The sequence below is a fragment of the Coregonus clupeaformis genome, unplaced genomic scaffold, assembly GCF_020615455.1.
Source record: "Coregonus clupeaformis isolate EN_2021a unplaced genomic scaffold, ASM2061545v1 scaf0368, whole genome shotgun sequence".
Lineage (NCBI taxonomy): Eukaryota > Metazoa > Chordata > Actinopteri > Salmoniformes > Salmonidae > Coregonus > Coregonus clupeaformis.
The window spans coordinates 363,277-378,159 of record NW_025533823.1 but is presented as its reverse complement, the minus strand read 5'-3'; the positions used below and the strand labels follow the sequence as shown (position 1 = coordinate 378,159).

Sequence of the window (14,883 nt, the reverse complement as noted above, 5' to 3'; positions counted from 1 at the left end):
TGGGCTGACTGTTTTATTTGGAACTCGTTTCTATTGCTTGGGACAGTCCATGTGCCCCTCCCCCGGCGGACGTGGTTGAGCTTGCCCAGCGCAGTAGCATCGACGGTACGTAACGTGCGCTACTGCTCGACTGCACCAACACCGTACACCGTTCTACGTTACACACCCGCCCCGTTCTGAGATTTATGCGATTGATTAGTCAACTGGAAGTCTGGTACGTAACTAGGAAAAACATCGAAGCAGGCCTCTTCAAAGTGGTGAGTTTTATCATCATTGAATGGTTTCTACGGGAAATCTAGTCAGAGAGAGTGCATGTTTTCACGCATGGTGAAGTAGAGGATTTGATTCACCGGGTTGCCGTATCTCATATCCGTCCAGAAGGATACCATACTGTAGAACTGCAACATTTCCAACAATGGTTCTGTAATCGTTACAAGTTATTGATTTTCGGTACACCATTCATAACCTGTCATGTCAACTAGGATAGGCATGTGCAATAAGCCAGAAGTTAATCATTTGCGCGACAGTTTCAGAGAATGCAGTAACATATACTGTCATCGACTCACGCATCCATAATCAGTTTATTGTAAACTTTGTCAACGCAGTATGATTCAAAGTCAACTGTAGAAAAGTAAACCAATTCTCATAGAGAACATTTTCACTACGTTGAAACAAAATTACACCCAGGAAATGTATTAAAAGTTGTCAATACATTATTGTTTATTAAGCAATAATACTAGGCCTACACATTTTGCACATAAATCATGTACGTCATTTAGCAGACGCTCTTATCCAGAGCGACTTACAAATTGGTGCATTCACCCTATAGCCAGTGGGATAACCACTTTACAATTTTTTTTTAAAATCAGCACATGTAATGTTGCTCAGAAGAGAGAAAAAAAAAGCTCTGTATTTTGGTTAACCCAGACACCTGAATGAGGGGCCCACAGCACTCTGAGTACCCCACTGGGGTATAAGGATCATAGTTGTGCGGATGAGAGGCTCATTTCAGAGTTGTTTTGGGGCATTGTTGAAGTTGAGTCCGGGACCAGGAAGGAGGCTTGATGGATGACATCACTCCAGGACTGCCTGAATCATCTGTTCTCTGAGAATGGAAAAACTGTTCATGCACTAAGCCTGAGAGCCTCACAGGCTCATCTGATCTGCTGGCTAGAGGGACATTCCTGCACCAACACACACTGGACTGGACAGGGGTTAAAGGGTGATCCTTTTTGACACACTACCGAGGATGCTTCTTTTACACACACAAAAGCACACACTACTGATGAGGTGATCAGTGCTATTTTGAGGTCTGTTCAGTTTCGGTTCGATTATAAAACTAATAATCACGGTTTTTCGATTTCGGTTTCAATAATTGTTTTAGACATTTAATACACTATGCATTATGCATTATGTGGGTTGAATGCTGTAACAACAGAATAAAAACGATTAATAACAGTCCTGTGATGGTAGTGACCTTTAACCCCATTACTGCTTATTTACATTTACATTTACGTCATTTAGCAGACGCTCTTATCCAGAGCGACTTACAAATTGGTGCATTCACCTTATAGCCAGTGGGATAACCACTTTACAATATGTTTTATTTATTTTTTAAATTGGGGGGGGTAGTAGAAGGATTACTTTATCCTATCCCAGGTATTCCTTAAAGAGGTGGGGTTTCAAGTGTCTCCGGAAGGTGGTGAGTGACTCCGCTGTCCTGGCGTCGTGAGGGAGCTTGTTCCACCATTGGGGTGCCAGAGCAGCGAATAGTGGGCTGAGCGGGAACTGAGCGGGAACTGTGCTTCCGCAGAGGTAGGGGGGCCAGCAGGCCAGAGGTGGATGAACGCAATGCCCTCGTTTGGGTGTAGGGACTGATCAGAGCCTGAAGGTACGGAGGTGCCGTTCCCCTCGCAGCTCCGTAGGCAAGCACCATGGTCTTGTAGCAGATGCAAGCTTCAACTGGAAGCCAGTGGAGTGTGCGGAGGAGCGGGGTGACGTGAGAGAACTTGGGAAGGTTGAACACCAGACGGGCTGCGGCATTCTGAATTTAATGGCACAGGCAGGGAGCCCAGCCAACAGCGAGTTGCAGTAATCCAGACGGGAGATGACAAGTGCCTGGATTAGGACCTGTGCCGCTTCCTGTGTAAGGCAGGGTCGTACTCTCCGAATGTTGTAGAGCATGAACCTACAGGATCGGGTCACCGCCTTGATGTTAGCGGAGAACGACAGGGTGTTGTCCAGGGTCACACCAAGGCTTTTTGCACTCTGGGAGGAGGACACACCGGAGTTGTCCACCGTGATGGCGAGATCATGGAACGGGCAGTCCTTCCCCGAGAGGAAGAGCAGCTCCGTCTTGCCGAGGTTCAGCTTGAGGTGGTGATCCATCATCCACACTGATATGTCTGCCAGACATGCAGAGATGCGATTCGCCACCTGGTTATGAGAAGGTGGAAAGGAGAAGATTAGTTGTGTGTCATCTGCGTAGCAATGATAGGAGAGGCCATGTGAGGATATGACAGAGCCAAGTGACTTTGTGTATAGCGAGAATAGGAGAGGGCCTAGAACTGAGCCCTGGGGGACACCAGTGGTGAGAGCATGTGGTGCGGAGAGAGATTCTCGCCACGCCACTTGGTAGGAGCGACCTGTCAGGTAGGACGCAATCCAGGAGTGAGCCGCGCCGGAGATGCCCAACTCGGAGAGGGTGGAGAGGAGGATCTGATGGTTCACAGTATCAAAGGCAGCAGACAGGTCTAGAAGGACAAGAGCAGAGGAGAGAGAGTTAGCTTTAGCAGTGCGGAGAGCCTCTGTGACACAGAGAAGAGCAGTCTCAGTTGAATGACCAGTCTTGAAACCTGACTGGTTTGGATCAAGAAGGTCATTCTGAGAGAGATAGCAAGAGAGTTGGCTAAAGACGGCACGCTCAAGAGTTTTGGAGAGAAAAGAAAGAAGGGATACTGGTCTGTAGTTGTTGACATCAGAGGGATCGAGTGTAGGTTTTTTGAGAAGGGGTGCAACTCTCGCTCTCTTGAAGACGGAAGGGACATAGCCAGCGGTCAAGGATGAGTTGATGAGCGAGGTGAGGTAAGGGAGAAGGTCTCCGGAAATGGTCTGGAGAAGAGAGGAGGGGATAGGGTCAAGCGGGCGAGGGGGGGATTCAGCAGGGAGGAGAAGGTGGCAAAAAGCTTCCTAGGGTTAGAGGCAGATGCTTGGAATTTAGAGTGGTAGAAAGTGGCTTTAGCAGCAGAAACAGAGGAAGAAAATGTAGAGAGGAGGGAGTGAAAAGATGCCAGGTCCGCAGGGAGTCTAGTTTTCCTCCATTTCCGCTCGGCTGCTCGGAGCCCTGTTCTGTGAGCTCGCAATGAGTCATCAAGCCACGGAGCTGGAGGGGAGGACCGAGCTGGCCGGGAGGATAGGGGACATAGAGAGTCAAAGGATGCAGAAAGGGAGGAGAGGAGGGTTGAGGAGGCAGAATCAGGAGATTGGAGGGAGAAGGATTGAGCAGAGGGAAGAGATGATAGGATGGAAGAGGAGAGAGTAGCGGGAGAGAGAGAGCGAAGGTTGCGACGGCGCATTACCATCTGAGTAGAGGCAGAGTGAGTAGTGTTGGAGGAGAGCGAGAGAGAAAAGGATACAAAGTAGTGGTCGGAGACATGGAGGGGAGTTGCAGTGAGATTAGTAGAAGAACAGCATCTAGTAAAGATGAGGTCAAGCGTATTGCCTGCCTTGTGAGTAGGGGGGGACGGTGAGAGGGTGAGGTCAAAAGAGGAGAGGAGTGGAAAGAAGGAGGCAGAGAGAAATGAGTCAAAGGTGTGTAAAAAACAGATGTGTGATAAATGATAAGGATGTTAAGCTTGAATGGGCTAGTGACTGTGACAGCATGGAATTCAAATGAGGAGATAGACAGATGGGTCAGGGGAAAAACAGAGAATGTCAACTTGGGAGAGATGAGGATTCCTGTGCCACCACCCCGCTGACCAGATGCTCTCGGGGTATGCGAAAACACATGGTCAGACGAGGAGAGAGCAGTAGGAGTAGCAGTGTTTTCATTGGTAATCCACGTTTCCGTCAGCGCCAAGAAGTCGAGGGACTGGAGGGTAGCATAGGCTGAGATGAACTCTGCCTTGTTGGCCGCAGAATGGCAGTTCCAGAGGCTGCCGTAGACCTGGAACTCCACGTGGGTGGTGCGTGCAGGGACCACCAGGTTAGAGTGGCAGCAGCCACGCGGTGTGAGGCGTTTGTATGGCCTGTGCAGAGAGGAGAGAACAGGGATAGACAGACGCATAGTTGACAGGCTACAGAAAATGGCTACAATAATGCAAAGGAGATCGGAAAGAAATGAACTAAACATTTGGGAAAGCGAGAGAGCGGGGCCTCCCTCACTTACGTTTCACTGAAACACCCAAATAGGTGAAACTATAATTGTTGTAAACTACAGCGGTTCAATGTTTTCTAGGAATAGACTAACTTAGTTTATTCAGCTAGCTAACTTGGTACAGTATTCTTCTGTGAAAACCGTCCAGGGCACCTAGTCCTAGCCAACTAGCATGCCAGGCTCCAATAACACGGTTTAACACCAATTCTCGGCCACAACAAACTACCAGTGTGTCAACACGCCAAGCAGATCATTTGTGTCCGTGTCTAACGTTGTGGGTTAGTCCCGACAGCTTGAGCGAGTCCGTCGTCAACTTATTCAGCCAGTTAGTTAGCTAGAATAGTTAACCATCATTTATTCACTTTACTTTAATAAAATATTTGTTTTATTTGATGACTTTATTTAATTCCAAGTCATCATCTCATCTCTATAGAGCTGCTGCATATTTTTTTTATTTTTTTTTATTTCACCTTTATTTAACCAGGATGGTAGAACCTTCCAGAAGGACGACCAGCTCTGCAGCACTCCCCCAATCAGGCCATACAGAAGCCACTCCTCAATAAAAGGCACATGACAGTCCGCTTGGAGTTTGCCAAAAGGCACCAAAAGAATCTCAGACCACGAGAAACAAGATTCTCTGGTCTGATGAAACCAAGATTCAACTCTTTGGCCTGAATGCCAAGCGTCACGTCTGGAGGAAACCTGTCACCATCCCTACGGTGAAGCATGGTGGTGGCAGCATCATGCTGTGGGGATGTTTTTCAGCGGCAGGGACTGGGAGACTTGTCAGGATCGAGGGAAAGATGAACGGAGCAAAGTACAGAGAGATCGTTGATGAAAACCTGCTCCAGAGCGCTCAGGACCTCAGACTGGGGCGAAGGTTCACCTTCCAACAGGACAACAACCCTAAGCACACAGCCAAGACAACGCAGGAGTGGCTTCGGGATAAGTCTCTAAATGTCCTTGAGTGTCCCAGTCAGAGCCCGGACTAAAACTGATCGAACATCTCTGGAGAGACCTGAAAATAGCTGTGCAGCGACGCTCCCCATACAACCTGACAGAGCTTGAGAGGATCTGCAGAGAAGAATGGGAGAAACTCCCCAAAAACAGATGTGCCAAGCTTTTTAGTTTTATTTATTTATTTATTTAACTTTTATTTAACCAGGTAGGCCAGTTGAGAACAAGTTCTCATTTACAACTGCGACCTGGCCAAGATAAAGCAAAGCAGTCATTGGCAGCAGAGAACTTGAAGAAATGGCGGCCAAAGGAGGTGTTGACTTTGGGGATGACCAGTGAGATATACCTGCTGGAGCGCAGACTATGGGTGGGTGTTGCTATGGTGACCAATGAGCTAAGATAAGGTGGGGATTTGCCTAGCAGTGATTTATAGATGACCTGGAGCCAGTGGGTTTGGCGGCGAATATGTAGTGAGGGCCAGCCAACAAGAGCGTACAGGTCACAGTGGTGGGTAGTATATGGGGCTTTGGAGACAAAACGGATGGCACTGTGATAGACTACATCCAATTTGCTGAGTAGAGTGTTGGAGGCTATTTTGTAAATGACATCGCCAAAGTCAAGGATCGATAGGATAGTCAGTTTTATGAGGGCATGTTTGGCAGCATGAGTGAAGGAGGCTTTGTTGCGAAATAGGAAGCCGATTCTAGATTTAACTTTGGATTGGAGATGCTCAATGTGAGTCTGGAAGGAGAGTTTACGGTCTAACCAGACACCTAGGTATTTGTAGTTGTCCACATATTCTAAGTCAGACCCGCCGGGAGTAGTGATTCTAGTCGGGCGGGCGGGTGCAAGCAGCGTTCGATTGAAGAGTATGCATTTAGTTTTACTAGCGTTTAAGAGCAGTTGGAGGCTACTGAAGGAGTGTTGTATGGCATTGAAGCTCGTTTGGAGGTTTGTTAACACAGTGTCCAATGAAGGGCCAGATGTATACAAAATGGTGTCGTCTGCGTAGAGGTGGATCTGAGAGTCACCAGCAGCAAGAGCGACATCATTGATATACACAGAGAATAGAGTCGGCCCGAGAATTGAACCCTGTGGCACCCCCATAGAGACTGCCAGAGGTCCAGACAACAGGCCCTCCGATTTGACACATAGGGTTTACACCACTTCCGAATTCGCCAGACAAAGTTCCGTCCCCATTACTTTTCAACGGGGCGCACGCGGAGCAATGCTCAGGGGATTGTGGGAAGGTGAGCGGTGCGAACCCTGCTATCGGAGCGATAGGGAAAAAGTTCAGCTCTGCACTACATTATGCAAATTATTACGCGGCAACCGCTGCCGTTAACCAATCAGGTGAGGAGCTTGAAAATCTTCCGTTCATGAAACATTAGTTTCCCGGGCAAGCACAACCCAAAAATACGGAGGGAAGCCAATCCTCGGCGTGTCTGGTTTTCCAATTCTATATGATTTTGCTTTGCTAGAATACAGAGACAAAATCATAAGGTCAATGGCATGGAGGAGGATTGTTGGTGTTGATGGTGGGTGAAGAGAGATTTGCACAACGTTTGCATGTGCTGCTTAGCTAGCTATGAACATCAAGCAACCTGAACCTCAAAACTGTGATCAAAGCCACCATTTGTAAATGTGTTGAAATTTGCTCACCAAAGAATAGAAAGTAACCAGTAACACACATTATAACATCGATACAGTAAGCATTACTTTCCCATGTAGTATTGCTACCAACTGGGCTATGGTATCTTAACATTATGATTCTCATATAATATAGCTAATGGTGCTTTCATTATACTGGCGTCACGCCATTGATGATTATAGCTCACTTCCTGAAAAATGCATAGACCTACATGCACGTGAATGGGTACTTGGGGTAAAGGAAATTGTGGCTTTGACTTGCAAAACATTGTTGTGCAAACCTCTCTTTACCCACCAACACCAACCACTCTACAATCGTTCCTCCATGCCACTGACCTCATTTTTGTCTCTCATTCTCTGCAAATAAACAAGGTAGAATTACAACACATTATTTTCCTTTTTGAAATGTTTAATTTGCCTACAAATGGCCAGCTCCTTATTTTCATATACAGTACTGTACCCTGCATCCCACTGCTGGCTTGTCTCTGAAGCTAAGCAGGGTTGGTCCTGGTCAGTCCCTGGATGGGAGAACAGATGCTGCTGGAATTGGTGTTGGAGGGCCAGTAGGAGGCACTATTTCCTCTAGTATAAACAATATATATCCCAATGCCCCCGGGGGCAGTGATTGGGGGCATTGCCCTGTGTAGGGTGCCGTCTTTCAAATAGGACGTTAAACTGGTGTCCTGACTCTCTGTGGTCACTAAAGATGCTATGGCACTTATCGTAAGAGTAGGGGTGTTAACCCCGGTGTCCTGGCTAAATTCCCAATCTGGCCCTCATACCATCATGGCCACTTAATCAAGCTTCCAATTGGCTCATTTATCCCCCCTCCTCTACCCTGTAACTATTCCCCAGGTCATTGCTGTAAATGAGAATGTGTTCTCAGTCAACTTACCTCATAAAATGAGGGTTAAATACATTTTAAAAAACTAGAATACAAGGGTTAGATTTTCACTAAACAATTTAATGTCAGAAAAATCATGTAGAAACTCTGGTTTATGGTTAGCCTCATATACATTGATTGTGCAAAGCTGTCATCAAGGCAAAGGGTGGCTATTTGAAGAATCTCAAATATAAAATATATATTTTGATTTATTTAACACTTTTTTGGTTACAACATGATTCCATATGTGTTATTTCATAGTTTATGTCTTCACTATTATTCTACAATGTAGAAAATAGTAAACATAAAGAAAAACCCTGGAATAAGTAGGTGTATCCAAACTTTTCACAGCTGCCTGTGGTTGAGGCCTCTTCTCTCTTCTCTCTGTCTGGGTTTCACTGCTTCCCAGATGCCTGTGGTTTTAGGTCTCCTGTCCTTCTTCTGCTTCTTCTTCATCTACCTTGTCTCAGTGTTACCATAGCTCTGACTGGAGACTGGAGGAGTCACCAGGTCATCTACCTTGTCTCAGTGTTACCATAGCTCTGACTGGAGACTGGAGGAGTCACCAGGTCATCTACCTTGTCTCAGTGTTACCATAGCTCTGTCTGGGGACTGGAGGAGTCACCAGGTCATCTACCTTGTCTCAGTGTTACCATAGCTCTGACTGGAGACTGGAGGAGTCACCAGGTCATCTACCTTGTCTCAGTGTTACCATAGCTCTGACTGGAGGAGTCACCAGGTCATCTACCTTGTCTCAGTGTTACCATGGCTCTGACTGGAGACTGGAGGAGTCACCAGGTCATCTACCTTGTCTCAGTGTTACCATAGCTCTGACTGGAGACTGGAGGAGTCACCAGGTCATCTACCTTGTCTCAGTGTTGGCCTTGGCCTGCTGTAGCTAGCTAACTAAGCTATATGGAATTGTTTATTAAATCTGAGAGATATAATAAAGATGGGGGGGGGGATCTTCATATTAGTGTGTAGCCCCAAACTGTTCGAACGCTACAGACAGAAGTTGGCAGATCGGCTGTACCCACTTCAGACGAGTCCCAAGACGCTTGTAGGGTCCTACAGCAAAAAAAGAGAGTCATGGGTCATAATAGTTTGTAGGCCAAACCGTTTGGACGCTACAGACGATATTGTGAGAATAACGATTTTTTGGATGTCTCATGGTCTGACAAACACCGCTCAAGCTCTGTCACCTTTCACCGCAGATACGGAAGTGCGACATCGGTGGATACGGCAGATTTACACATCCAATGCAAAAATCATTGTATGATGCTGCAGATGAGTTAGATTTCCTCCCAGAACAGAGTCCTCTCTTTCTCTCGCTCTCTCGTACTCTCTCTCTCTCTCTCTCTCTCTCTCTTTCTCTCTCTCTCTCTCTTTCTCTCTCTCTCTCTCTCTCTCTTCTCTCTCTCTCTCGCTCTCATCGTACTCTCTCTCTCTCTCTCTCTCTCTCTCTCTCTCTCTCTCTCTCCTCGTACTCTCTCTCTCTCTCTCTCTCTCTCTCTCTCTCTCTCTCTCTCTCTCTCTTTCTCTCGCTCTCATCGTACTCCTCTCTCTCTCTCTCTCTCTCTCTCTCGCTCTCATCGTACTCTCTCTCTCTGTCTCTCTCTCTCTCTCTCTCTCTCTCTCTCGTACTCTCTCTCTCTCTCTCTCTCTCTCTCGTACTCTCTCTCTCTCTCTCTCTTTCTCTCTCTCTCTCTCTCTCTCTGTCTCTCTGTCTCTCTGTCTCTCTCTCTCTCTCTCTCTCGTCTCTCTGTCTCTCTGTCTCTCTCTCTCTCTCTCTCTCTCTCTCTCTCTCTCTCTCTCTCTCTCTCTCTCTCTCTCTCTCTCTCTCTCTCTCTCTGTCTCTCTCTCTCTCTCTGTCTCTCTGTCTCTCTCTCTCTCTCTCTCTCTCTCTCTCTCTGTCTCTCTGTCTCTCTGTCTCTCTCTCTCTCTCTCTCTCTCTCTCTCTCTCTCTCTCATCGTACTCTCTCTCTCTCTCTCTCTCTCTCTTTCTCTCTCTCTCTCTCTCTCTCTCTCTCTCTCTCTCACTTTCTCGTACTCTCTTTCTCACTTCCCCCCCTCCACCCCTCTTGGAACTGTGCCAGTCAGTCTATTCACGCATAGGACCTGCTGTTTCCCAGCAGAGTCTCTCTCTCTTCCTCATCAGAATGCCAGTCAAGTGTTTGAGAACAGTTCTGGCATACTAAACACAATTGGGTTCTCTAAAGTTTATTACACTTGCGATTCAAGGTCAAATATTTTTTGGGGGAAATCACAACAAACAGTTCTGTCTCCTTATATGGAGAGAAATAAAGAGAGAGAGAAAGAGTGAGAGAAATATAATCTGCATTGTTCTTCTTCCATGTTGTTCTCCCACACAAAATGAGGACTTCACATTACCTAACACAGTACAGAATGAGGACTTCACATTACCTAACACAGTACAGAATGAGGACTTCACATTACCTAACACAGTACAGAATGAGGACTTCACATTGCCTAACACAGTACAGAATGAGGACTTCACATTACCTAACACAGTACAGCATGAGGACTTCACATTGCCTAACACAGTACAGAATGAGGACTTCACATTGCCTAACACAGTACAGAATGAGGACTTCACATTGCCTAACACAGTACAGCATGAGGACTTCACATTGCCTAACACAGTACAGAATGAGGACTTCACATTGCCTAACACAGTACAGAATGAGGACTTCACATTGCCTAACACAGTACAGAATGAGGACTTCACATTGCCTAACACAGTACAGAATGTGGACTTCACATTGCCTAACACAGTACAGAATGAGGACTTCACATTGCCTAACACAGTACAGAATGAGGACTTCACATTGCCTAACACAGTACAGAATGAGGACTTCACATTGCCTAACACAGTACAGAATGAGGACTTCACATTGCCTAACACAGTACAGAATGAGGACTTCACATTGCCTAACACAGTACAGAATGAGGACTTCACATTGCCTAACACAGTACAGAATGTGGACTTCACATTGCCTAACACAGTACAGAATGAGGACTTCACATTGCCTAACACAGTACAGAATGAGGACTTCACATTGCCTAACACAGTACAGAATGAGGACTTCACATTGCCTAACACAGTACAGAATGAGGACTTCACATTGCATAACACAGTACAGATGTCCTGATGAAACTTTCTCTAGTACTCTGGGACAACCCTTGGCCACGGTGCCAGACCTTGTTCAGAGACAGCGAGAGAGAGAGGGGGGAGGGGAGAGAGAGAGAGACAGCGAGAGAGAGAGAGGGGGGGAGGGGAGAGAGAGAGAGCAGAGAGAGAGGGGAGAGGGGGGAGGGAGAGAGAGAGAAGAGAGAGAAAGAGAGAGAGAAGCCTATTCTAAGGGGAGAGAGAAGAGTGCCAATCATTTATCCACACTACCAACAATCACTCTGCCTATTTACCTTCGATTGTCAGCGTGGAGTGACGTTTTTTTTGTTGGTCTAATGTGTTCTTTTTCAAGGTGTTGCCCTAAAGGTTCTGAATGCAATAGCCTTACCAGTGTTTATAAAGTGCATACTGTGTGACTTTGGGTTATTGGTTACATACGGTACATTCCTCTCTTCACTTATTTCTTTGCAGCCTGCTCAGAGACTCAAGGTATCAGGTTTTAATCTCTCTGTGTGTCTGTGTGGGGGCTTGTTAGATGTACTGTACTGCTGTCTCTGTCTCCCTGTTTCACCCTAACCTCTCTTCCATACCTCAGCTTTTGGCCTTGTATGCTTCTCTGATCAGTCAGTACCGTTTCCACTATGCTTGTTTAATTTTTTCTTGCTTCTTTTTCATAATCATTTTCTGTAATCCTAATTATACCAAAATATATTTTATTCTCTATCACTATTACATGTATTCATTAGAAACTCAATACACTAAATTATACTAATTTATAATACTATAATAACTTGGGAAAAGACTCTAAGAAAAAATACAGTAGAGAGACTTAATGTATGAACTAATAGTCTAATAGCTGAATTATTACACACCAATGAATGGAGAGTCAGTGTTCATGCATGTGTTCAACTGGAACTCTTATCATAGCTCTGAGCAGTGTTCTATGACTCATTCAAGTAGGAAACATTTCTGAAACCTCTCTGACTCACTACTGGTGTGAAAGGCCAGAGTAGTCGATGACAAGATCCACCCCAGAAAGCTTACAGACAGATCACAGGACCGGAGGTTCATTGGTAGAAAAACTGTCAGAATACACAAACACAGAAAACTAGTAAAACAGCAAACAATCAACAAAGACAAGCCAGAATAGAATAGATGGTTGCTATGCTACAGGTTTTGTGTCAGTGTTCCGCTCTGTTGTTAGCGTAGCTCGCTGCTATTTGCCTTGGTTTCTCAAATGACTGCCTCGCCTGGTTCACCAACTACTTCTCAGATAGAGTTCAGTGTGTCAAATCGGAGGGCCTGTTGTCTGGACCTATGGCAGTCTCTATGGGGGTGCCACAGGGTTCAATTCTTGGGCCGACACTTTTCTCCGTGTATATCAATGATGTCGCTCTTGCTGCTGGTGACTCTCAGATCCACCTCTACGCAGACGACACCATTTTGTATACATCTGGCCCTTCATTGGACACTGTGTTAACAAACCTCCAAACGAGCTTCAATGCCATACAACAATCCTTCAGTAGCCTCCAACTGCTCTTAAACACTAGTAAAACTAAATGCATGCTTATTAATCGAACGCTGCTGGCACCCGCCCACCCGACTAGAATCACCACTCTCGACGGGTCTGACCTAGAGTATGTGGACAACTACAAATACCTAGGTGTCTGGTTAGACTGTAAACTCAACTTCCAGACTCACATAAAGAATCTCCAATCCAAAGTTAAATCTAGAATCGGCTTCCTATTTCGCAACAAAGCCTCCTTCACTCATGCTGCCAAACATGCCCTCGTAAAACTGACTATCCTACCGATCCTTGACTTCGGCGATGTCATTTACAAAATAGCCTCCAACACTCTACTCAGCAAATTGGATGTAGTCTATCACAGTGCCATCCGTTTTGTCACCAAAGCCCCATACACTACCCACCACTGTGACCTGTACACTCTTGTTGGCTGGTCCTCACTACATGTTCGTCGTCAAACCCACTGGCTCCAGGCCATCTATAAATCACTGCTAGGCAAATCCCCGCCTTATCTTAGCTCATTGGTCACCATAGCAGCACCCACCCGTAGTCTGCGCTCCAGCAGGTATATCTCACTGGTCATTCCCAAAGCCAACACCTCCTTTGGCCGCCATTCCTTCCAGTTCTCTGCTGCCAATGACTGGAACGAATTGCAAAAATCTCTGAAGCTGGAGACTCTTATCTCCCTCAATAACTTTAAGCATCAGTTGTCAGAAAACCTTACCGATCACTGCACCTGTACACAGCCCATCTGAAATTAGCCCACCCAACTACCTCATCCCTATATTGTTATTTATTTTGCTCTTTTGCACCCCAGTATCTCTATTTGCACATAATCTCTTGCACATCTAGCATTCCAGTGTTAATACTATTGTAATTATTCTGCACTATAGCCTATTTATTGCCTTACCTCCATAACTTGCTACATTTGCACACACTGTATATATATTTTCTGTTGTATTTCTGACTTTATGTTTTTTACCCCATATGTAACTCTGTGTTGTTTTTATTGCACTACTTTGCTTTATCTTGGCCAGGTCGCAGTTGTAAATGAGAACCTGTTCTCAACTGGCTTACCTGGTTAAATAAAGGTGAAATAAAAAAAATAAAAAAATATTTATACCCAGTGCCTGTCCAAGACCCGGGTTCAAACACTATTCAATCGTTCAAATACTTCGAGCTTTTGCTTTGGCCTGCCTGGAGAGTCAGGTGGACGAGGTTGGTGGCAGTAGTACGCCTACATCATTGGTTCCATTGCAACAGACAAGCTCAATCAACCCCAGCTAAAGTATTTTTAAATGACTTCGAATAGTATTTGAACCCAGGCGTGGCCTGTGCACTGCAGCACCCAACCCAGCCCTCTTATTAATATCCCTTGTACCAGTATGTCAGGAGAGATCTCCGCTAGCATACACAGTAGAGCAGGCTATTGGTTCCATTGCAACAGGCAAATTCAATCAAGCCCGGCTAAAGTATTGTAATTGATTTGCCTGTGCAGCACCCACCCAGGCCTCTGTCTGTATTTACAGGATATCCTGTCCTGTGTCAGGTATGTCAGGGGGAATCTCTGCTACCATAGCCACCAGCAGGCTGCGAGCCGAGGGAATGGGCTCCAACGACCACGCTGTCCCCTTCCTTAACCAGGCCAGTTTGTTTGTTTCTAATGGTTTTGTAACCGTGACTGTATCCCAAATGGCACCCTATCCACTATATAGTGCACTACTTTAGACCAGGGCCCTATAAAGTGATTAGGGTGCCATTTGGGACGCAGTATTTATTTTTATTAGATGTTATTTGTTTTTACCGTCGAGGACCACTTTGGAAATAACTATTTAATAATTCAAGATTGATTTAATGCTTTCAAGATCAAACGCACATCTTGTTGCTGTATCTACTGATGTATGTGTTCTTTTTTTTATTACATTATTTTTATTCATTTCCACCAGGACTATGAGGCTCTGCGGCAGGAGTGTCTGGAGACGGGGTGTCTGTTCGAGGACCCCTCCTTCCTAGCCGAGCCTCCCTCTCTGGGCTTCAAGGAACTGGCCCCCTACTCCGCCAAGACCAGGGACGTGGAATGGATGAGACCCACGGTGAGAGGGGGATAAAGAGAGGGAAGGAGAGAGAGAGAGGAGTGGGTGATGGTTTAAAGTCTCTGCGTCTCAGTTAAATGCTAACGCGTAGTTTAGGGCAGTTCATTAAGTGAGAGGGGGCGCTAGAGAGACAGGGAGTGGGTGATGGTTGGAGTAATAATAATAATAATAATATGCCATTTAGCAGACGCTTTTATCCAAAGCGACTTACAGTCATGTGTGCATACATTTTTTTTTTTTGTGTATGGG

At 45.8% G+C, this 14,883-nt stretch overlaps 1 protein-coding gene across 5 annotated transcripts in view; it reads left to right on the top strand.

Annotated features, from left to right (window-relative positions):
• Positions 1-120: 120 nt before the first annotated feature.
• Positions 121-14,883, top strand: part of LOC121555340 (calpain-1 catalytic subunit-like) — a 56,965-nt gene continuing 42,202 nt past the window's right edge. For 2 of the 5 annotated variants that reach the window (XR_006658597.1, XM_045215106.1), the window contains exons 1-3: positions 121-257; positions 14,071-14,185; positions 14,488-14,634. Coding sequence is in view for 4 of the 5 variants with exons in the window: in XM_045215106.1 (XP_045071041.1) it covers positions 14,093-14,185; positions 14,488-14,634 (240 nt within the window). In the remaining variant the exon portion in view is untranslated. Of the gene's footprint in view, positions 258-11,487; positions 11,506-14,070; positions 14,186-14,487; positions 14,635-14,883 lie in introns of all 5 variants that reach the window. The other 3 variants (XM_045215108.1, XM_045215107.1, XM_045215109.1) reach the window with 3 other exon arrangements.